Source organism: Mustela erminea, chromosome 7, assembly GCF_009829155.1.
Source record: "Mustela erminea isolate mMusErm1 chromosome 7, mMusErm1.Pri, whole genome shotgun sequence".
Lineage (NCBI taxonomy): Eukaryota > Metazoa > Chordata > Mammalia > Carnivora > Mustelidae > Mustela > Mustela erminea.
The window spans coordinates 42,269,459-42,293,907 of NC_045620.1; the positions used below are offsets into that span (position 1 = coordinate 42,269,459).

Genomic DNA, 24,449 nt, shown 5'->3' on the forward strand with positions numbered 1-24,449 from the left:
TGCACTTGAATTTAGCGCTATCTTGCAGACTTAAGCAAGGCACAATCTGTAAAACTGTATTCAGCAGCACCAGACATTTCAAATTTACCAAGGGACTGAGGAGTTGCTGTGAGCTTGCTTGACTGATGTATACAGGGAAGGGACAAACTTTAGAACAAAGCCTGTTAGCTCACCCCACAGACCCCAGTTGTCATCTCTAGATTTTGATTTACTTGTGTGATAGTTGGGCCTAGAAAAATGGTAAGTGGTCATGTAATTGACTTTCGATTTCTTAACAGAAGAGTGGTAAGTCATTTGCTCTTTCATGTCTTTGCTGTGCAACCATTCTGTGGTTACGGAACAAAAAGAGATACATCAGATGTCATTTTCGTTTTTTAATTCTTATCTGTCAGGGAACAAATAGAAATTACTGTTTTAAATATGAGTTTTAAGCTGTCTGGATTTCTTTTATTCGTAGCCTTCTATCACTGAAAGGCTTCATTAACAATCAGCCACATTAGTAATTAGAGGGAGCAGAAAAACCTCTAACCAGGTTTTCTGTTTCATAATAATATGAATCACTGAATGATACCATTGACAGGCACTGTATGTAGGTGATTTATTTGTGTTACCAGTCTTCCTGAGTTAGGATGATCATAATTCACATTTTACAGATGATGATACTGAGGTTTCAAGAAGTTAGCTAACTTGTTCATGTTATAAGATTTGAGTAAGATAGATTCCTTGTGCTTTCTCCTCTGGTTAAAAAGTCTTCTAAGATTAAATGTTCCAAATTCTGTTTATGAGAAACACAACAAATTGAAAAAAAAAAAAATACAGCTTATCAGCTTACTTAAAAACATGTATTCCCAATTAATTGTAAAATTCATCTGGAATGATCATATGTAATATTACATAAAATGAAGTTATCCTGATGGTTATTATATAAACTTTGTACTGTAAACTCATTATTTTATATCTTCCCCAGTATCTAGTATTTTTTTCCTCAAGAAGGAAAAGAACTTTTGGGGGGCAGCTGGGTGGCTCAGTCATTTGAGTATATGACTCTTGATTTCATCTCAGATCATGATTTTGGGGTCATAGGATCAACCCACATTGGACTTTGCACTCAGTGTGGAGTCTGCTTCTCTCCCTCAAAAATAAATTAAAAAATTTTTTCAAAGATTTTATTTACTTGTCAGAGAGAGAAAGAAAGATCGCATAAGCAGGGAGAGTGGTAGGCAGAGGAAGAAGCAGGCTCCCCTCTGAGCAAGGAGCCCAATGCAGGACCCTGGGAATGTGACGTTGACGCTTTTAACTGACTGAGCTACCCAGGTGTCCCCAAAATAAGTAAAATCTTTTTTTTTTTTTTTAAGATTTTATTTATTTACTTGACAGAGATGGGGAGAGAGTAGAAGCGGTGGGAGCAGCAGGGAGAGAGAAGCAGGCTCCTGCTGAGCAGAGAGCCCAATGTGAGGCTTGATCCCAGAACCCTGGGATCCTGATCTGAGCCAAAGGCAGTCTATTAATTGACTGAGCCACCCAGGTGCTCCCCCCAAAAAAGTAAAATCTTAAAAAAAGTAAAAATTTTTTGGTCTGCCATCTGTATGAACTAAAATAATTTGCTTAAGTCAGGACTTCTTGTTTGAAGTTCTATGACTGTTCTTCATTTTGGTTGTTTTGACTTTCCAGGTCCATACTCAGAATATTCCAGCAAACACACACAGTATCTTATGTTTTCAGGATTGCTTCAGGATTGCTTCCTTGCCCCCAGAAATAGGCAACCATAATTATTGGTAAACTAGACTTGAAATCCTTGCCCTGTCACTATACAGAATAACAACCAAGGTTCCTGATGGCATGATTCATCCATAAAGCTAAATAATATACTGTTTTTCCAAGGCAGAAAACTGTGTAATACGTCTTATAAATTTGGTTACCTAAAATATACTAGAGAGTTAATTTTATGATATTTTTATGTTAAATTACTTAAAATAAGGATAAAAATTTAGTTCCTCAGTTGCATTAGCCTCATTTCATGGGCTCAACAGCCGTGTGTGGTAGTGGCTACCATACTGGAAAGTGTAGATACAGAACATTTGGATCATCACAGAAATTTCTGTTAGACAGCATGGGTCTCTCAAACAGAGAAACTAAGCATTTCATAAATCATTCAGCTTTTAAAGCAGTGGTGGTGGAGAGAGTGTCTTAGCATTCCTTTATGTAGGGTCCCCATTTTTCCTGTTTTCAGTATGATGACTAAGCTAGAAAATCCTGTTGTTTTACCTGAACTCTTCAGAGAATAAATTCCAGAATTCCACAGATCAGTAGCACGGTGGAACTCAAGAAGGGATCTAGGGGCCTATGCATGTCTCAGACTAATCGCACTCATTCTTCCTAGTTTGAACTTCTTTATTTCTTCTGTGTTTTTTTTGTCCTTGTGGGTTTATGGGTTTTTTGTTTTTGGGGTTTTTAAAAATTCCCTTTTTGTGCTTCAGTGGAGTTTTGGTAGGGAGATGGGTGGATGTATTCAGCTGCCCCATCGCAACATAGGACCTGGGAGGACCTGGTCATTTCTGTGTAGAAATGTGCCTTGAAGTACTTGTCACTCTTTTTATTTGTTGTCTCAGTGTTCTTGCTCAGAAGCATCAGTTGTAGTAGAGAGAAGCCCAAATGTTTTTATAAATAGTCTGTCATTTTGGTTTCTTTTGGCTATTGCTCAAGGCATGGTGTAAATAAAGGAGAATCATGAACCCATTTTTAAACTCCCCAACTCCTTTGATTATGCTTGTCTTGGGTATTTAAGAGTTCGATAGGTTGAGAAAGGAACTAACACCTGATTTCTGCCAGGTGTTTATAAATTTTAAATTGTATTTGTCTACTGTGCAGTAACGTACTTTCAGATATTTCAGACTCTCTTAACTTAGAAAAATAAATAAGTTACAAAAAAAATACTTTCCTGAAGTAGGAAGTTAACTTTCATCCCTGTTTCCTCCAGTGAGGTTTATGTAAGGTGTAGTTGGCAAAGTCAACTGTGCTGCTTCAGTTCATAGTAGAAATAGACCATTTATGGTATTCTGGTTTAGGATGGACTGCTGTAAGTCATTAGTTTGGGGGCCAGTTTAGTTGTTTACAAAAATTTGAATCTGAAAAACTTGATGCTCCTTCGAAAAATTCCAGCCCTTATGCTAGAATTGTTGAGAGAACCGAAGTGTGTTCTGTTGTTTACAATTATTAAAATACCCAGTGTTACATACTCTCTGTAGCGTTTATTTCCCCTTCTGTTTGTGAGGAGTATCTATTTAGAGAAGCTCACACTGAGTCAATCTTGAGTGTTAAGGCGGGGCCTCAGATGTAGTCATTTCATCTCTCAGTCAGTGTTTTACAAAAGCTCTGCCAGAGGACACTCAGGTTTAAGATCTGTTACACTTTATGAACGAGTTAAAAACTGGTAGTTGGTGAGATAAAATAGAGTGACATAATTATTTAACAGCAGCTGTTTTGACAAGGGGGTGGAGTTTAAGAGTGACTGTTACTTTCCAGGGCCACTGGTACAGAACACAAAGAAACTGAAGCTTTGGGTTGGGTGTCTTTATAAGTGCTCTTGTAGTGGCAGTCTGTTTTCTCCAGATTTTCCTCCCCAGCTATGTAGCAAATTTTGGTGTGAAGTTCCGAGTATCCTTTAATGGTCTTTATTGTTTTGTTTTGTTTTTTTTTTAAAAGATTTTATGTATTTATTTGACAGAGAGAAATCACAAGTAGATGGAGAGGCAGGCAGAGAGAGAGAGGGAAGCAGGCTCCCTGCTGAGCAGAGAGCCCGATGCGGGACTTGATCCCAGGACCCTGAGATCATGACCTGAGCCGAAGGCAGCGGCTTAACCCACTGAGCCACCCAGGTGCCCCTAATTGTCTTTATTGTTAAAACTTGCATTTAAAACTTAATAACTTAAAAAAATATAAAATCAAAACTGAATTTGATTTTCCTTTTTAAAATAAACTTTGATTCCTTCACAGCTAAGCAGTTAATATCTCAGTAACCTAACACTTTAGAGAAATACTGAAAAGTGAGATTGATGGGAAGAGACTTTTTCTATTAGGTAAAAGTACCGTGTGAAGCACAGATGATTTTGTAGATCAGTGTTACAGTCGTTTGTGTTTTAAGATTTGCTATAATGTCTCTTGGTGCAAAGCAGGCATAGTCCTAAGGAATTTACAGCCTATTTGGGGAGGCAGTCATTAACTAAATAATCTTAGGAAAAACTGAGCGTATTTACCCCAAAAATATAAAAGCACTATTTCAAAGGAATACATGCACCTCCATGTTTATTGCAGCATTATTTACAATAGTGTCCATCGATAGACAAATGGATAAATGTGATACACACACACACAAATATGCACGCACAATGGAATATTATTCAGCCATAAAAAGGAATAAAATGTTGCCAATTGGAACAATGTAGAGGGAGCTAGAGAGTATAATGCTAAGTGAAATAAGTCAGTCCCAGAGGGGAGGTGGGTGGGGGGATGGGTGCAGTAGGTGATGGGTATTAAAAAGAGTATATTTATCATGATGAGTGCTGATAATGTGTAAAATTGTTGAATCACTCATTGTATACCTGAAGCTAACATAACACTGTACCTTAACTATACTGGGATTAAAGTAAACATAATAAAAAAACCAAAACATTGAAACTGGTAAGTGCTATGCAGTAGAGATTCATGTGTCATGGAATCATGTTAGAGTGGGTTTGACCTAGACAGCTTTTTTGCAAAGTGAGAATTGAGCTGAGATCCTGAGACTGAAGTAGGCAAAGAAGGGTAGGGAAAACAGGCGGGTGTACAGTATGAGTAAAGATGGGAGGCAGCATGGCCAGTGTGAACTACTAAGAGAAGGCCAGGGTAGTGAGATACAGAGTTGTGTAGTATAAGATAAAGCTGGAGGGGAGGGTAGGACTAGACTATGTTAAAGAATTAGTGCTTTTACCCTCAGATCAATGGAAAGCCATCGAGGTATTTTGAGCCTGGATCTTGGATTTGTTTTTCAGATCTCTGGCTGTAGTGTTGAAGATGAATTGGAGTGTGGGGAGGAACAGCAGTGGGCATGGGCAGTCTGTCATATTTGAACAACTGTGGTAACATATTAAGCCCCAAATCTCAGTGGCTTAACACAGAAAAGACTTCTGTCTATCATGCAGAGTTCAGGGGAGTCAGCAGCTCTCTTCTGTCTTAAATTGTGTCCGCAAATGTCCTCTTGTCAGGGGAAGACAGAACTTGAAGATCACTTTTAAAGAGTCAGGGCTGGAAGTCCTTGGTATCACTGTGCTGAACAGAACTCCCTGGCCCCAGCTGAACTTGCAAGGAAGGCTGGGGAATGTAGTCTTCCTGTGTGGCCATGAAGAGGAGGCAGTGTGGTGTACACGTATCTTGATCTCTCTCCTCTGCAGCCAGTTGGGGGTTTAGTGTAGCAGTTCGAATAATAGAAAATGGTGGCTTAGGCTGGAGAGTGGTGACAGATGGAGAGCCTGAATGTCTTGGAAAAAGATAAGAAAAGTCAAAGAGCCAAGTGAGATGAGGGAGAAGGAACTATTGAAGATATTATCTCTTAGGTTTGGAGTCTGTGTAACCGGGATGGTGGTATGTACTGAGAAAGCAAGACTGGCTAGAAGGGGACTTTGGACATGCTGAGCATCAGATCTCTTTGACACATCCATCTGGAGATGTTAGATAGGAAATTGGATATAAAGGCTTCGGGCTCAGAAAAGCAGAAATCTGGGACGCCTGGGTGGCTCAGTTGGTTAAGCAGCTGCCTTCGGCTCAGGTCATGATCCCAGCGTACTGGGATCGAGTCCCACATCGGGCTCCTGCTCAGCAGGGAGCCTGCTTCTCCCTCTGCCTCTGCCTGCCATTCTGTCTGCCTGTGCTCGCTCTCTTTCCCTCTCTCTCTCTGATAAATAAATAAAATCTTAAAAAAAAAAAAGCAGAAATCTGAACAATGTGCAAGCCATTTGGATTAGACACACGAAAACTTAAGCATGGATAAAGCCTCCTAGGGAGAATGCAGGGTCCTTCCTTTCCATTTCCACCTAACTGCCATCAACATCTGTGTACTGCTAGATTGCTCTGCCGCCACTCTTCTTGACCTCAGCTGAACCTTTAGATGTCCTCAGAGTCCCTTTGCTTGTCCTTAGGTGATTCCCTTGGCAATTCCCCATAACAGCTATTCTGAATATTTTTAAAAAATTTATTTATTTTTTTAAAAAAGATTTTATTTACTTGACAGAGAAAGTAGGCAGAGAGGCAGGCAGAGAGAGGAGGAAGCAGGCTCCCCGCTGAACAGAGAGGCGAAGGCAGGGCTTGATCCACAGTACCCTGGGATCATGACCCAAGCTGAAGGCAGAGGCCTTAACCCACTGAGCCACCCAGGCACCCCTGCTATTCTGAATCTTTACTGATTTGCCCTCAAACTCCTGCTCCTCCTCAAACTTCACAGAGAATATAGAGGTTTTCAAGTACAGTTTTTAGAAATGGGTATTTTCCTTCTCAAAGTTATTACTGTCCCTTTTACTATTTTAGAGGAGAGAAGGGTGTAGGTTTCCCCCACCATCCAAAAGTAGAGTGAGTCTGTGAAACCTTTCATAAGCCTGAATGGTGTAGCAGTTACCATTAATTTATATGGAAAAATTTTCATCATTCCCAGAGCCAAACATAACCTTTCTTAGACTCTTTTGGTACCTTTAGGACACATCTTGGTTGCAGATGAACAAAATAAATGGAGAAGTAGTGCAGATGCTGACAGATACAGTTTATTTTTATTTATTTTTTTAAAGATTTTATTTATTTATCAGAGAGAGAGAGGGAGAGAGCGATCACAGGCAGACAGAATGGCAGGCAGAGGCAGAGGCAGAGGGAGAAGCAGGCTCCCTGCCGAGCAAGGCACTCGATGTGGGACTCGATCCCAGGACGCTGGGATCATGACCTGAGCCGAAGGCAGCTGCTTAACCAACTGAGCCACCCAGGCGTCCCTGACAGATACAGTTTAAAGCTATGGCGGCTCAGTGTGGAGATGCTGAGTGTGGATCTGGGGAAGGAGTTTGGCAGGGTCACTCACTGCTCCAGGTGTGCACTGCTTCCATACAAACACTCAGTGCTGTTGTTGCTTTTTACCTTTTTTTGTAAATGTGAAAGTTTTTAGATTTTCTTTGGTCTGTGAAAACAGGTATAAACGCAGATCTTTCGTAAAAGCAAACTGGTGTAACTCGAACTTTTGAAAATCAAGGGCTATTTGTATATTCTTTTCTAAGACTGAGTCCCTCATCTGTACCCTGGATCTCCTCAGTCTCTTTAGAGTTCTGTCTCTTACTTGTAAGTGGTTAAGAGTACCCTGTGGAGCCAAATTGCCCGAGTTCAGATCTCACTTCTGCTGTAGGTTTCCATGTGACTCTGGCCAAGTTACTTAATCTTTCTTTTCCTAGTTTCCCCATTTATAAGATGCAGATCATAACAGTAGCCATCTCAGAATTTTTGTGATTTAGAAATGTCTGACAACATTAAGTACTCAATATTAGTTTATTTTTTTCTTTCTTTTTTCCTTTTTCCTTTAATGGTTTGGTTTTCCTCTTGTTCCTTCAAACTCTTAAACTTTTAGTATGGTCAGATTTTCCCAGTCATAAGATAATTTCTATAAAGTTGGCAAACAGTCTGTTTCCTTTTCCCTTTGCCATTAACTGTCTTGTGCTTTCTTTCTTCACCTCCTCGGTTTACCCCTGTAAATCCTCAGCATATTACCCTGGACTTAGGACTGATTCCTCCAATCTCCTGAAATGCATAGAGACTCAGTTGCCAAACCTGGTGGTCTGTTGCAGTCATTCTCAGACTTTGCAGGCATTGGTGTTGATGACCCCTCCCTGCCCCCAGGATGCCTCCCTGGCTTCTAGGATGCTGTTTTGTCCCTTCTTACTTTTTAGTTTTCTGATCATTTCTTCATAGTCCCCTGGACTTGTTACTCTTTCGCTACTTTGTATTGGTATCTCTAGGATATTGATTATAGTCCAAAGTATTAGTAAGGCCCGAGCTCACATTTCCAATTGCTAACTGGTCATCTCCACCTAGCTGTCTTTAAAGTTTACATCATCTGGATATTTATAATTGCCTCAGAGGTGGTCTTCCTGTTTTCAGTGTGTTTGCCAATTTTTCCTTTACAGTCTTCAGGGTTAATTTCCTCAAGCATAAGTGTCTATAGTACTCCTCTCATCAGAAACCTTTACAAACATCCTTTCCGGTGGAGAAAAGCTCAGATTTCTCCATACTGAGGCTTTTAAAATTCCTGTAGGTTATAGCTTGATTTGGCTGACATTAGTTGCATAATAATTGCAGAATAGCTATTTACTTTCTGTTTCCACACTGGTACATGGTTAATATGTTTTATTTCCAATCAGAATTTAAAGTGATGTTTGAGTTAATTCACTTAAATATTGACAGATACGTTTAGATGATTGGTTGGCTTAATAAGGCTTCCATTGTTTCCTTCATGCTTTTAAATATGGGTTGGTCAGTTGTGATTTACAGAAATTAGGAAAGTGATAAGATAGGATGGGTTTTGTGGTAGTTTTCTACTCTTGATTTTCTGTGTCTACTACCACATGAATGTTGTTTATAAACAAAGTGTGGATTAGATTAGATAGGATTGAAATAGATTATGATTAGATGTGGACTAGATTTGATAGAATTGTAGTATATTAGAGCTTACCCCAATATTAAGTAAATGCTAGGATCTTAGTATATTTTAACGCCAGAGTTCTTTTTTTTTTTTTCTTTTAAGATTTTATTTATTTATTTATTTGACAGACAAGTAGACAGGCAGGCAGAGAGAGAGAGAAGAGGAAGCAGGCTCCCTGCGAGAAGAGAGCCCAATGCAGGGCTTGATCCCAGGATCCTGGGATCAGGACCTGAGCCATAGGCACAGGCTCTAACCCACTGAGCCACCCAGGTGCCTCTGACTGCCAGAGTTCTTATGTGTATTTTTAAGTAACAGCTTTACTAAGCTGTAATTCACATATCATAAAGTATGATTCAGTGGTTTTCAGTGTATTCAGAGTTGTAGATTCATCACCACTGTCAAATCCCAGAGCATTCATCACACCATAAAGTAAACCCCATGCCCATTAGTGGTCATTCCCCATTCCTTTTTCCCTTTTAAGTTCCTAAAAACCAGTGATCTGCTTCCTTCCTTTCTGAACATGGGTTTGCCTATTTTGAACATTTCATAGAAATAGAATCATGTAATATGTGGCCTTTTATATCTGGCTTCTTTCCACTTTGCATAATGATTTTCACGGTTTATGTTATAGCCTTTAACACTACCTTTTTATTGGTTGAATAATATTCCAGCGTATGGATGGCATCATATTTTGTTTATCCATTCATTCAGTTGATTTCTTTCTTCTGCTTTTTAGCTGCTATCAGTCATGCTGCTCTGAACATATGTGTACAATTTTTTTTTTTTTTTTTTTTTTTAAAGATTTTATTTATTTGACAGAGACCACAAGTAGGCAGAGAGGCAGGCAGGGAGAGGAAGGTAAGCAGGCTCCCCGCCAAGCAGAGAGCCGGATGCGGGCTCGATCCCAGGACGCTGGGATCATGACCTGAGCTGAAGGCAGAGGCTTTAACCCACTGAGCCACCCAGGTGCCCTGTGTACAGGTTTTTATACGGACATGTTTTCATTTCTCTTGTGTATATACCTAGGAATGGCATTAATAGATATTAATTCTGTGTTTAGCTTTTTGAAAAACTGCCAAATGCTTTCCTGAAGCAGGCACACTGTTTGACAATTCTGTCAGCAGTGTAGAAGAGTTCCAGTGTCTCAACAGTCTCACCAACATAGGTTACTGCTGTCTTTGTTGTTAAGTCATCCTAGTGGTATAAAGTAGTAGAACCTTGTGGTTTTGACATGTTATTTCCCTAATGACTGATGATGTTGAGCACTTTTCCCAAGTGCTTACCGACCATTTTTATATTTTTTGGGGGAAATGTCTATTCAGACCCTGTACCCATTTTAAATTTGGGTCATCTTTTTTTATTTTTGAGTTATAGGGATCTTTATTCTGGATACAGGTTCTTACTGGAAATACGATTTGCAAATATTTTCTCCTCATATGTGGGCTGTCTTTTCCTCTTTTTTAAAGAAAGAGTATTATTTTAGAAAGGGCAGGGTGTGGGGAGGGGGGAGAGAGAGAATCTGAAGGAGACTCCCCGCTGAGTGTGGAGCATGACAGGGGGCTCTGTCCCACAACCCTGAGATCATGACCTGAGCGGAAACTAAGAGTTGGACACTTCTAAGCCACCCAGGTGCCTCTGTCCTTTCATCTTATATGTAGTTCTATTAATCAAATTACTTGGCATTAATTTTGGGTATCATTAATATTTTTTGCATTGTTTAATATTTAAATTTATGAAGTTCATAGTTCTTGCTTTAGAAAAGCTAACATACAAACCAGAGTAGTTAATGAGGCATCAAAAATTATGGCTTTAGTAGAGTTAATGCAAATAGAACACCTCAAAGAAGATGAAAGATTAAAAACTCAGGTTGAGACCTTTTGCTGTCAGGGTCACGTTTCAGAATAGCAAGTGTAACATGGTAAGAGGTTTATTTTTTTGGTCAGTATGATCCTAAGTTATTTTGTTTCTACAGCAATAAATGTTTTCTTATCCTTTTTTAAAATTGATATATAATAGACAAATAATATTATGTGAGCTGAAGGTGTACAAGGTGTTGATGTGATACATTTATATACCACAGTCTGATGATTACACTAATACCTCCATCATGTCACATAATTATCATGTCTTTTTGGTTGAAACAATTAAAATCTAGTGATTTTATTTATTTATTTATTTATTTTAAAAGATTATTTATTTATTTATTTGACAGACAGAGATCATAAGCAGGCAGAGAGGCAGGCAGAGAGAGGAGGAAGCAGGCTCCCTGCTGAGCAGAGAGCCTGATGGGGGGCTTGATCCCAGGACCCTGAGATCATGACCTGAGCCGAAGGCAGAGGCTTAACCCACTGAGCCACCCAGGTGCCCCTAGTGATTTTAATTTAAACTTGGAGATTTTGTAAGTGGAATTTTCAAGGCATATGATTAATGTGTTACTAAATATTAATCACATAATTTTGAAATGTATATAGACAAAGACCTTTTAATTCTTCTGTTAGAGAAAGATATGCTGACAGAATGGAATTTTCTCAGTGCAGGTGCTCTGTCCATCTGCTATGCATTATGAAAAGAATTTTGGGTATTATTAATATTCCAGTTAGGGAGATGACTGCTCCCAGTTGGACCTCTGAGCAACCCCTTTAAAAGCAGTTGAATCTAGCATATCTTAGGAAGCACCTTTTTCCAGATTTTAGGGTGGGAGGGGCTGCTGTAGCTCAGTCTTCCTTATACCTATGCAGTAGTGATGAATACTTTAGATCTATAATCTTTTTTTTTTTTTTTAAAGATTTTATTTATTTATTTGACAGAGAGAAAGATCATAAGTAGGCAGAGAGGCAGGCAGAGAGAGGGAGAAGCAGGCTCCCCGCTAAGCAGAGAGCCGGACGCGGGACTCGATCCCAGGACCCTGAGATCATGACCCGAGCCGAAGGCAGCGGCTTAACCCACTGAGCCACCCAGGCGCCCCAGATATATAATCTTTTTTAATGTTTAATGACTGAAACTAACAATTGCAGCTTAGATTTTGTTTTTCTGTTGGATGGTGAGTATACCTTAAAAACTCTTTATAAAAAATATAAAAAATGATGTTTTTATATTTGGCACAATAAAAGTTAAAAGCCTCCTTCTGACTTTTTTACCTTGTTATAGGCCTCCGGAGTGCAAGTTGCAGATGAAGTATGTCGCATTTTTTATGACATGAAAGTTCGGAAGTGCTCCACACCAGAAGAAATCAAGAAAAGAAAGAAGGCTGTCATTTTTTGTCTCAGTGCAGACAAAAAGTGCATCATTGTAGAAGAAGGGAAAGAGATCTTGGTTGGAGATGTTGGTGTAACCATAACCGATCCTTTCAAGCATTTTGTGGGAATGCTTCCTGAAAAAGATTGTCGCTATGCTTTGTATGATGCAAGCTTTGAAACCAAGGAATCTAGAAAAGAGGAATTGATGTTTTTCCTGTGGTGAGCATCAGAAATATTGAGCCTCTGTATAACTCAGAGTTAATTTTACTGTTACCACTTGAAGAAACCAGTTCTTAGGGTCAAAAGGATTTTCAGTCAGTCTGTCTGTAGTATTGTCATTTAATTTTTATTAAAGTTTCATAATGTCTTAGTTACATTAATGTTTGTAGGACCAGAAGTAAATTTTAACTACTCTCTGTGTACTCGAAGAATTTGACTTTTAGTAGTTGATTCTTTTGGTGGGGATAGGGGCAGGAGCTAGATTTTATGCATTCTCTGAACTCACTTATAAGCTAACATTTCTCTAAAAATTCTTCCTAGAATCCTGAAAAGAAAGTTTACCCCACCAAAATCCTTCTCCAACATATCTTGCCAGGAACCAGCCTTTCACTTTTTAAAACACCCATCCTTTACTTGTTCCTCCGTGGTTTGCTACCTTTTTTTTTTTTTAAAGGATGAATTAATTTAAAAGGCAGGGGAGAGTAAGTGAGTAGAAGTTGGGTCAGAGGGAGGAGAGAATCTCAAGCAGACTCCAGCTGAGACTCGCCAGGGCTTGATCTCGTAACCCTGAGATCATGCCCTGAGCCAAAACCAAGAGTTGCAGGGCTGATCGACCGAGCCACCCAGATGCCCCTGTGGTTTGCTGTTTTGGAAGTTGGTACTATCGTTGCAACTCTAACTAGGTCAGTAGGGGTAGCCACTAGCCATGGTGGCTATTTAAATTTGAAATAATTAAAATTAAGTAAATTTTAAAATTCATTTTCTTAGTCATTTTCTACATTTCAAACACTCAGTAGCCGCCTGTGACTAGTGGCCACCTTACTGGGTAGCACAGACAGAACATTTCCATCACTGCAGAAAGCCCTTCTGGACAGCATTGTTCTAAATAGTGAAAAAGTGTTATAAGGCGATTTATGTGGCCTTTTTTCTTAAAAGGCTGCTTAATTTAGTTATCCTGGTCTTTTCAGATAAGTTTGAGATTAAGCTTGAGTTGAAAGTCATACGTGTCTCTTACTTAGTTTTATTATATTGCTTTCTTTGGTGTGGAATTCTTATGTAGAATAATTCTCTAGCTTCCAGTGGATGGGGGAGTGGTAACAGCCTTTGATTTGGGGGGAGTGAAGGTCCTCTTGATACTTCTTCTGAGCCAGGACACGGCTAGGCGGGGCTTAGCTTTTTGCTGTAGGTCACCCAACAGCTTGGGATATGGAGCTAGGAAGTCAGAAGAATTCTGGTTTAAAGGAATCTAACTCCAGATCACACCTCAGTAACATTTCAGCAAGCCTTTATTGAGCTTGATTAAACCAAGATGCTGTGTGGAATATAAACATGGGATCAGGTGCTTGTTGGGGGCAGCCTATTGTTCTGCAAGTCTGAGAGCCACAGACTTATCTACATAAGGATAGTAGCTGTTGAGACTTCAGACGGAGCCCTTCCTGATTTGAACTTTTATTTCTACCACATTCCAAGTGTTGTGTTAGAGCCTGGGAAAACAGCTGTAACATAGGTGAAGCCTCTGCCCTTCTGAGATTTATAGTTGAGTTGTAGATAATGCAGCTGAAGGTTTAGGCTTCTGAATTGGTGACTGTTTACTTCATTTGCATTACTTTCCCCCTTTTTTTCCCTACTGTGAAAATAATACCTCATTATTAAAGAACATTTGGCAAATAAAGGTAGAAAGAAGAAAAAGGAATTCATTGTTAATGCAGTGTTTTGTTTTGCACGTTGTTTTAAGAAAATGTACAGACTTATAGGAGTTTCCCATAACAGACTGTAGGGCCCAGGAATGGCTCTTACTTAAGGCGTTTTAAAAATCTGCTTAGAGTAAAATCAGAACAGCTAATGTTTTTTCCTGTCCCTGACCTATTTTGCATAAAGAAAGTACCCACTTAACTTTGCATCTAAAGTGATTCCCATACCTAAGGTGATGGTTATGGTTCTGCCTCCCTCTTTGTAAATTCCTCAAATTCCGTTGGGAGGAATAAGCATCTGAGAGACACAGACTGCTGTTCCTGGTTTCTAAGAATAGAAACTGCCCTCTGTGGCAGGAGTAGACTAGCGTGAGGTCCATGCTACCCTCAGTGCTAATGACTGTAGAATGGTCTGGAAGTATGGCAGTTAAATGCAAGCATTAGGTGTTTAAAAGTATTTAACTACACTCCATATAGAAAGTGTATTAAGATAGCGTGGAGCGGAGGCAGGCCTGGAGTTTGGTGGCATAGTGGGAAATAATTCATGGACAAGCAGTTTGAATAGGATGAGGCTTTTCTCTGCATTGTTAGTATGTCTCTTATTTTTCAGTATTGCTGGTGAAGAAAGTTATGAAGCATATGCTGTGCTTCCAGGATTCATTCAGGAGGAGGGAGACACTAAAAGTTTCGTTAAATACAAGATAATAGTAATACTGACAGTTAAGGCACAGTTGCTGAATTGCTAAGCTTAAAAAAAAAATCCTTGTGACATGTTTTATTTTGTTAGTCTAAGGTGGAAAGCAAGTACTCTCATGTGGTCAGAATTTGCTATTTGTCTATCGGAATAGACATAAATGAAGGGACTGGGAAGGATAAAGAAGGAGGAGTCTTTTATTTCGTTTTCTAAAAAGGAATATATTAGAGATAATCTGAAGCCAAAATGCTAAAATCTCTAGTATTTCTTTCTTTCTTTCTTTTTTTTTTAAAGATTTTATTTATGTATTTGACACACAGAGAGATCACAAGTAGGCAGAGAGGCAGGCAGAGAGCCGGATGTGGGGCTTGATCCCAGGACCTTGGGATCATGACCTAAAGCCTCTGCCTTCGGCTTAACCCATTGAGCCACCCAGGCGCCCCTCTAGTATTTCTTAATTCAGGGTGGCATATACTTGATTTACAGATTATTCTCTATATTTTCTGAAGCTTTTTTTCCTAACCAGAAAGAGTTGAAAAGCAAGATGGTTGTTACTAGCCTGAACTCGAGCCTTTATTGATAAAAATAGGGAAAAATTTAGAACAAATTGGGTAATACAGTCAATTATCCAGTGGGTTTTTTTTTTTTTTTTTAAAGATTTTATTTATTTATTTGACAGAGAGAAATTACAAGTACACTGAGAGGCAGGCAGAGAGAGAGAGAAGGAAGCAGGCTCTCTGCTGAGCAGAGAGCCCGATGCGGGCCTGGATCCCAGGACCCTGAGATCATGACCTGAGCCGAAGGCAGCGGCTTAACCCACTGAGCCACCCAGGCGCCCTCCAGTGGGTTTTTTTTTTTATGGCCCCATTAATATGATCTTTAATTGGTGGTTCTCTGATTTTATTCCACCTTCGTCAACCTGAGCTGTTCTGTGTGTGCCTCTCCTTGATAGTGTCCAAGGAGGGGTGGAAATAGACACATTGTGTAGTTAGCAAAACTCCCAGGAGATTCTGAGGACTGTTCCCCATCACTGATGCAAATGTTTAACCCAGTGTAATTGTACTTTCTCTAAACATTGTTTTCATTTTTGGTATCTCTATGCAGGGCACCAGAATTAGCTCCTCTGAAAAGTAAAATGATCTATGCAAGCTCCAAGGATGCCATCAAAAAGAAATTTCAAGGTATGGATTAGATTTACTTCCAAACATTTAGAGGTATGGTGGACCGCTGGAATGCGGGCTACATCTTTTCTAAGAAGCACCTTACTTCCTTTGGAGACCCTTGGTGACAAAGAAGGCAAGTGTTGCCTCTTTTGAGGAAAAACCTGGAATGTTGAACCTCACTTTTAGCATGTCTTCTGTCTTGTGCTGGGCACTCTGGATCTGAACGACCTGTCTTAAAAACCTTATTCTTGGGCGCCTGGGTGGCTCAGTGGGTTACAGCCTCTGCCTTTGGCGCTCAGGTCATGGTCCCAGGGTCCTCGGATCGAGCCCTGCATTGGGCTGTCTGCTCAGCGGGGAGCCTGTTTCCTCCTCTCTCTCTGCCTGCCTCTCTGCCTACTTGTGATCTCTGTCAAATAAATGAATGAAATCTTTAAAAAAACAAACAACACCACCAACAAAAAACCCTTATTCTTGGTTGGGGGTGGTGTGGATGACAAAAAATCAAAAACCCTTTATTCTCTGGACATTGTGTGCATATTGTTTGTTTGGGCTGGCTTCAGATCAGTTTGAGATGCTGCCGAGTTTCTCAAATAGCATATGGAGATTCAGTGGTTTACATTGGCTGTGCTACATAATGAATTTATGATGGCCTATGAATGTGTTGACATAACAAACTTGAAGTAAGGAGACATTCATATATGGGGAAGGATACTTTTTAGCTTTATTTTGGAATGGTACGACTTTAGGTAACTGACTCACCTGTGTCCAAAGGAAAGTGCCCTTATCCTTGAATAGCCACTTACCTTTGACTTGCCACAGGGTGATGGGGATCCTGGTGTGATGGCCTGGCCATACTTACTACCTCCAGCCAGGAGGGAAGTGTTGGTACAGTGGGAAGAGCATGGGGCAAATGCCCAGAGGTCTGCACTGAGGGCTCACCTTACAACCTAACTGCTGTGTGACCCTGGCCCCAAGCGCTTAACCTCCTGGGGCCTTGATTGTCTCTGCTGCAGAATGGGAGGCTTGGTCTGGATTGTGTCACCTCCATGTAACAGGTTGGCCCACCGCCTTCCTTGCCATGGCCAGCACCAGAGAGCTGGGCAAGCCAGGGTCACAGGACTTGGCCCAGTGTGGTTTTGGTTTTGTTTTACTGTGGCTGGTTTTTATATTCTTGTGGTAGAACAGGTTTGCTCTGGCTTGTTTTACCTAGGAAAACTAAATTCTCACTTCTTTTCTTGAAACCTGCTGCTGCATCATTCAGGCCTCGTCAGATTCTCCATGTGTTTGGGCCACCCACCAGAGGTGTGTTCACCAGTTGGTTAACTGATGATGGATTCTGCACCATGTTGTTTTGCCTTTCAGTAAAGGACAGAATTGCTATATACATTTGACCTGCTGATGTTAAAGATGGTCACCTTGTTTGCTTTTTTTCCCTTACGAAACTATCACTGGCTTTCTCCAGTCACCCCTAAGTGGTCCAAAAGCTGACCTGCTGTACTTTCTGCAGCTCAAGAAATGGACTTAAAATTATGGAGGATCAGAAACAGTGCATCTGTTTGAAAGATAGCAGCTGTTTACGGAGAAGCTACTGTATGTAATTCCCTAAGTGAGCTCATTCTGCCGTGAGGTGGTGTAATTTTTCTGCGAAAGCCATCAGTACACATTTTACATAGTTTTCATTGTGACAGATTTCTTAAATGTGTAGTACAATACTACTGGAAAGCTAACTTCTCCAGAGCAAAGGAGATGCCAGTTGTAAATACGGGTTATTCTTCAATATAGTCAACGAAATCAACTGTGCAACTGACGCATCGACTTTGTATTTTTACTTATTTAAAAAAATAAGAAAATTACTACATTTGCTTTTTAACTTTTAATTGAAGCATAACATATCTATAGAACGTGGACATCTAAATTTTTGTAGAACTCACTATTCACAAACGGAAATGGTTATTTCTTGATTTAACAACCGGCATCCCAGAAGTCTCCCTTGTGCCTCTTCTCTTATGTCACTTTCTCTTAGTCCTTCCATACGGGAACCAGCAGCGTGGCTTCTAGCAGTAGAAGTAGCTTTGGCTGATTTCCATTATACAAATAGAATCATCTAGACTGTATGCTTGGATGAAGTTTGGCTTCTTCTAATCAGTGTTCTCTTCTTTAGTCGTTCATTTTCATGCACATAGTTACAGATTATTGTCCTTACTGTGTAGTATTCCACTGTTTGTATGTGCCACAGCTGTTCTGTCCATATTAGAACTTGTCTGTCGGGCTCTCTGCTCAGCTGGGAGCCTGCTTCCTCCTCTCTCTCTGCTTGCCTCTCTGCCTGCTTGTCATCTCTCTCTGTCAAATAAATAAATAAAATCTTAAAAAAAAAAAATTTCCTGTCTTAGAGAAAGAAATAGGTTATGTTGCTGCTGTAATCCTTAAAGAGAATTGTTGTTTTTCCTCCATAGGCATAAAACACGAATGTCAAGCAAACGGACCAGAAGACCTCAATCGGGCTTGTATTGCTGAAAAGCTAGGTGGATCCTTAATTGTAGCTTTTGAAGGATGCCCTGTGTAGACCATCATTCAGTGCCATAGATCGAAAGCTTCCATGTTTAATGTTACCCTCTTGCTATATAAGTAAAGCAAATATGTTTAGGCCAGGGTCTCACAGAGGGGGAGCTGTCTTGTCATCTGTTAAAGTGAACTAAATATTCTATAAATATGCAGATGGCCCTAAATACATCTAAAATCTAAAGTTTTATTGGTGTGAATTTAAATTCTTATTGGCCAAATGCCTGTTTTGATGAGTTGGCTTGTAAAGGTTTTTGTTAAACTCACGATTTTTAATAATGCAGTTACCAAACAGTACAAGGGCCATATAAAGAGAATTATTGCATCTTTGTAACCTCAGCAGGTAACTTGGTTTCTTTTGCTTAGAGAATTGGTTATAATCTGGTTATAATTTTGGCCCCAATTCTTCATTTTCTCTTGAGCTGAACTGCATAATGGAAAATAGATCTCCTTAACACATGTAACAGCACTAATACACTAACTACAGTAAGACTAAGTCAGGCAGTCTTTTAATTCTAGCAGATGTGTGATGGAGACTGCCTCAGAATTGTGCACACTTCTAACCAGCGCTGAAAGCACTATTTTGAGCATGCAGTTGGAATACGGGGAGCAGCTCCCTGCACCCGCAGTGAGCTCTCCGCGGGCTAGTTGGGAGACTGTTCAGAGAGTGACCTTGCATCTTGGAAATAAAATCACCGGAGTATCCTAGGGAGAATGTACAGTACCTTGCAACAGCTAATTATAGTGCAGATTAGGGCTCCATTGTAATTACAGCACTTTATTAATGGAGAGGATAAAATGGTGTATTGACAAGCTGGGACACCTGTCACAACTTCAGCTGTGTCTCCTTCAGAATTTTGTTGCTTCTGGTACAGTACGGTGTGGAAGAACACTAAGTGTACGTGTATGCTGGGGCCTGGGAGAACTTCCTGATCTCCTAGAGCAGCTTGTTGATTGTCTGTGGGATGGGGAGCAGGGCTGATGGATGACACCCATGGGAAGCCACCGCCTCATGACGCTTGGAAGTGATTGTCTTTAACATCACAGGCATAACACTTTGAAAAATATAGAGATGCACACAGTTGAACTTAGAAGTAGCAGTATTGGCTTTATGTAATAAAGGAAGCATTTTTAACTTACCTCTTGTGTAATTATTCATGTGGGAATTGGGGATGAAGGATTTTGCTTTCTATAAATGGGATAAGGTGTGTGGAGGTTTGGGTATTTCAGACAATTAGAGTTAAGACCACTGTTCCTTCCCCCTCTTATTGAATGAGGAAGTTGGTATAAAAAAGCTGGGTATCTTTTTCTTTTTCTTACTCCAAATGTGTATCCAAATACCAGGCTATCTCCTTTCTGCTTTATTTGGGAGGCAAGAAAGTTACGCTTTAATCAAAATGCTTCTTTCATAATTGTCTAGAAGACCGCGCTGGCTACTGGCTTACTGGTGAGCTGCATGTTATTCTTTCATCCTGAGTTTCTGATTCCCTGTACTGCAAAGCAGTGCTGTGAGTCACAGTCTCTGAACGGGCCTCCTGAGAAGTGTAGCAGTCCACGGCTGTTTCACTCGAGAATGAGCCTTGTAGGTAGAGCTGGGTGTCTGATGAGGGAGTTGAGGAAGTCGTGACATATGGCACTTCTTAGAGAACCAGCGCTGTCTGCTGGAGTGTGTGCATTTGCTTGGGGGTAGGGGGCAGCGGTGCTAGGGAGATAGGGGTGGGCAGTGCGAGAGGGATGCATGCTATGGGGAGGGCTTCACACAGGGTACCAGGACCGGAGAGAATTTAAGCCTCTCCCACAGGCCAGAAATGGGGAAGTTGCTAACAGGTAACTTGTATCTCCACCTAGGGGAGCTTTTGAGAGTCTTACTGCATTCCTGAGGTGGGGGCTCAAGAATCCGGCTAACAAGGACTCCACTCCAGGTCATTCTGATGCCAGATGTGAGTCTGAGACGTCAGCGGACTCTGGTGAGGGATCAAACTGCAGGTACACCTGCTTTTGGCAAGCACGTTTGCATTCCTGCAAGTAAGTGCAGACGCGGCACAGGAGTGTGTGTGCGGAAGACTAACTGGAGGGTCATCTGCGCATACTCTTTTGCCCTGGGAAAGAAGCAGACAAAGCCACTGTGAATAGAAATTCAGAGCTCGACTATGAAGTTCGTTATTTCAGGGAATATTAATCCCTGAGAAAACAGTGAGCATAGCGACTTAGATAATAGAATTAGGCTCAGTCGAGTGGTTTCCTTTTTTGCAGAACAGTCGAGAGGGCTGGCTGATCACACATAGGAAGTGCAGCTTCTCTTTCTTGGCTGGTTGGTTGCTCTCAAGGTTCTCAAACTGGGCATGCCCAGGGACACACCACTTTCCCATGATTTGGGCATTTCTGAAATACAGACTGACGGACTCCCGACCAAGTTCAAACTGGGCTGCAGCTGTAAGAAGGGTCATTCTAGTTGACCCCTGGAACAACACAGGTTTGGACTGTGGGGATCCATTTATATGTGGATTTTTTTATAGGCAGGACTGTAAATGTATGTCCTCATGATTTTCTTAACATTTTCTTTAAGAATACAGTGTTAGGATACACATAACATACAAAGTGCATTAATCTACTCTTTGTTATTGGGAAGGCTTCAGGTCACGAGTAGGCTTTTTGTAGTTCATGGGAGAGTCAAAAGTAATACAGATTAAAAAAAAAAAAAAGTAATACAGACTTTCACTGTGCCAGGGGTGGGGGGTGGGCATCCATGCCTCTAACCTCTGTGGTGTTTGAGGGTCACCCATAATTGCATTGTGGCTGTGAGAGGGTGAAATTCCAGGGCCAGGGATTTGATGGAAGCAAAATTTGTATAACCTGAGCTGTTTGGCCAGCCAGGTCTGTCCTTGGGCTCTGCCCAGAAGACCTACCAGCCTATAGCCAGTGTCCCCAGTGGGCCTCCTAGAGAAGTCCAGTCACTGGCCTAAAGTCCCACAACTCCTAAGTGGCAGAACTGGGACTACAGAAACTAGGATCTCTCTCGTTCTGGCCCTAAACTATTCCCATTGTACCCCAGGAGAGTTCTTACTTTTTGATATCTGGAATTCTAAGGTTAGATCTTGCTTGGTGCCAGGGATGAGGCTGGCATTGGGGCAGGAAAGGTAACAGTTCTTTCGGGCTTTGAATTCTGTTAGATGCAAATCTGAAGGAAGCTCAGAGAAAAGGCATTTGTGGAGGGTGTCTAGTGGTTTCTAAAATCTTGTGTTTTGGCTGCCTATAGGCCAGGAAGCCTGGTGTTTGTACATTTTACTGAATGTTATGCAGAGATGACCAGAGGAAGTCAAGAGCTGCTGCTGACATGATGGGGCTACCAGAGCTGAGATGCTCTTCATGGCCTGTGTGACCCTGGAGCTGAATTCAGGTCGAGTCCGGGAGCCTCTGAAGGGGGGCAGGATAGAGACTAGATTTTCTCAGAATTCTCCCAGCTGCGCTGTTGGGGGAGGTGGGGGCGGAGTGTCTCAGATGTAGCAGAAGCACTGAGCTCGGGCCTCCCAGGCCACTTCCTCCAGGAAGCCAGGCCTAGGGGAGAGCAGTGCTTCCTGTCAACAGGCTAGCAGGTCAGCCAGCATCTGTTCTTTGACAAGTGCTCTTGCCTAGCCTGGGCAATTCCCGCTTCCGCACTGGTCTTCAGAGCTTGGGGCTATAGAATCCAGTTACCCAATGCTGCAGGGACCCTGCATCTGCAGGACGGGGAGCTAGGAATGGCCAGGTGAATAAGCCACACTCCCCGGGCCTCTGTGTCCTGTAGAGGAAGACCGGGGGGCCCGTTGACCCCGTTCTAGCATCTACTGAGGGCAGCGGTCTCCAGTATCTTCCTGAATGGCTCTTTTCCTTCCCCAGCGTGACGCTGGAACCTTACCCAAGACAGCCCTGGCAACAAGGCCAGGCCGAGGCAAGCTCTGGCAGGCTGCTTACCGAACTTGGGTCCCCTCTGCTGGGCCTTGAGGCTACATGGCACCTGCTGGGGTGGGGGACGCAGAGGATGGAGGATGGGCCCTGAGAGCTTGAGCTGGAGGAGGTCTCCACAGTGGTTTGAGAGTCCCCAGGTCAGCCTCCTGGGGCCACCACCCTGTATCATGGTGGCCTGTTTTACCTTCTCAAGGCACATAGACACTGGAGGGTCTCTGCCGGGTGGTCCGAGAAAACAGGGCTGTAACCAGAACCCAGGGAGCAGCGGTCACCAAGCAGTACCCAGAGGCAGCTGCTCCGTACTGCCCAGTCTCTTCCATGCCTTCCGTGCCTCAAGGGCTGCCCTTCCTGGGTTTCAGAGGGCATGTGCCCAGCATAAGGGTTCTCAATTCTGCAGTCAGTGTGGCAGGGGGAGGGGAGCATACCAGAAGCATCTGCTCACAGGCATGGTGATGTGTCTGGTGTAGGGCCAGGTCTGGCCTGTTTCCCACCAGGAAATTGACCAGGGCCCCAAACCACTGGCTTTGGTTAAGGCCACTCACTGTTGGTGGGAGGAGTTGTGACCGCCCTCCCCCACCCCACCCCACCCCTGCCCTAGGTCCTTTGGCACAGAGTTCCCTGCTCCTAATGCAAAAAAGGCACATGGAGGGTGCAGTGAGGGGCCACCAGCTTTGGGGGTGAACTCAGCCACTATTCATGGGGTCCATGGATTCCAAAACTTGACTCTTCCCCTCCATCTGACCCCTGCACCCCAGCTGAGTGATGCACTGACAAATGTTTGAAACCTGCCTTGCCTTTTACTAGATGAGCTGCTCACTTTTGTACCTCCTGTGGGGACTGGAAGGTTTCACGTGAGAACCAAACACAAGGCTGGGGATGTGGTTGGCATCAGCTTTCGTTGGCCACTTCTCCTGTTCAGTCTGCTGCCAGAAAATACGGCATCTGCACCCCAAGTCCTATGGGATTCCCCTTTCAGCCCCCTTCATAGTTCCAGAACAGGTATGATGGTCTTCTCTTACCTAAAAATCTCATGGCTCATATTGCCTTACCTGTCCTGATGCCTTGGCTGCCACCGATTCCTGTACCTGCTGTCCCCTCAGCCTTGAGCCCTCCTCCCCTCTCCTGACAGCACCTGCTCTGGTGAACTCCAGCTTAAGCTCACTTCTCTGGGTAGCCTTCCCCAAAGTCCCAGCACTCCGATCCCCGTACTGTTGCAACACACATGTGCAGAGACAGCATGGTTAGGTGGACCACAGGTCACAGGTGAGGCACTCTTCCCTCCCCCCACCCCCAAGAAGCCGAGACTGGGTCTTGGTCACGCAGCACGAGTCAGTGCTGTTGGGCCTCTCAGGGGGTGCGTGGTGTGTAGGGGCTGGAGGCTCTAGAATATGCTGCCTGAGTCTGAAGGGTCCCCTGTCAGGCACCACAGAGGGAGGGGTAAACCCACCAGCCAGACACCTATGACGTGCATGCAGAGATCCCAAAGGAGGCAACAGACGAGTTTTTGGCTTGCCTTTTCTCTGGGCTCCGCACCCTCCCCATGGGGCCCACCCTGCTGTGAGTGCCCACCCGCCCCAGCCAGTCTGACCCCACGCCCAGGACCGAGGCTCAGGAGGACGAGGAGCCTGGCCAGCGATTGCTTGAGGCAGCCCCTTGACGGACTGGTTGATGGCGGCCACCAAGCCTTAGGGCTACTCACATTCACCCCCTGGCTCCTGGCTTGGTCCCACCCATCCTGTGACTTTGATTCCTCAAACCAGGTGTTGCTCATGTTACAAAGCCCCCATACTCCTCTTGGCCCAAGGACCACACTTTCACGGGCCCCCATCAGGTATGGGGGAACTGAGGACCATGACAGGTTTGAGCTGGCGACTCCAGCTCTGGGCCACCCTCCTGAGGCATGGATGAGTGTCTAAGCTCTGGCCAGAAGGACAGAGATCACCTCACATAACTGTCCAGGTCACCCATGGCCTGCTCAGGTAACCTCAGATCCTCATGGGTAGAGGCAGTGGTGAGCACATCTGGCCCCCAGCTGTCACGGGCCTGCTCCCTCCACGTGCCTGATGGGTACTGGGGCCTGGGTGGCATGACCGGGAGACAGCTCCAAGACGGCAGCTAATCTGCTTTTGGGGAAACCAAGCAGCACCCTTTTTCTATCCCTGAGGGAGCCATCACCTCCTTGTTTCTCGTCTTGGGCCCAGTGGCAAGGTCGGGGAGCCCCAGCAAACCAGACGAGACCAAAAG

The 24,449-nt window shown here is 42.8% G+C and overlaps 1 protein-coding gene across 1 annotated transcript in view; it reads left to right on the top strand.

The window, feature by feature from the left end:
* DSTN (destrin, actin depolymerizing factor) overlaps window positions 1–19,399 on the top strand; it is a 39,659-nt gene extending 20,260 nt beyond the window's left edge. Inside the window, exons 2-4 of the mRNA XM_032351472.1 lie at window positions 11,846–12,153; window positions 15,643–15,719; window positions 18,155–19,399. Of these exons, the coding sequence (XP_032207363.1) occupies window positions 11,846–12,153; window positions 15,643–15,719; window positions 18,155–18,264 (495 nt within the window). The 3' untranslated portion in view covers window positions 18,265–19,399. The remainder of the gene's footprint in view (window positions 1–11,845; window positions 12,154–15,642; window positions 15,720–18,154) is intronic.
* Window positions 19,400–24,449: the final 5,050 nt, after the last annotated feature.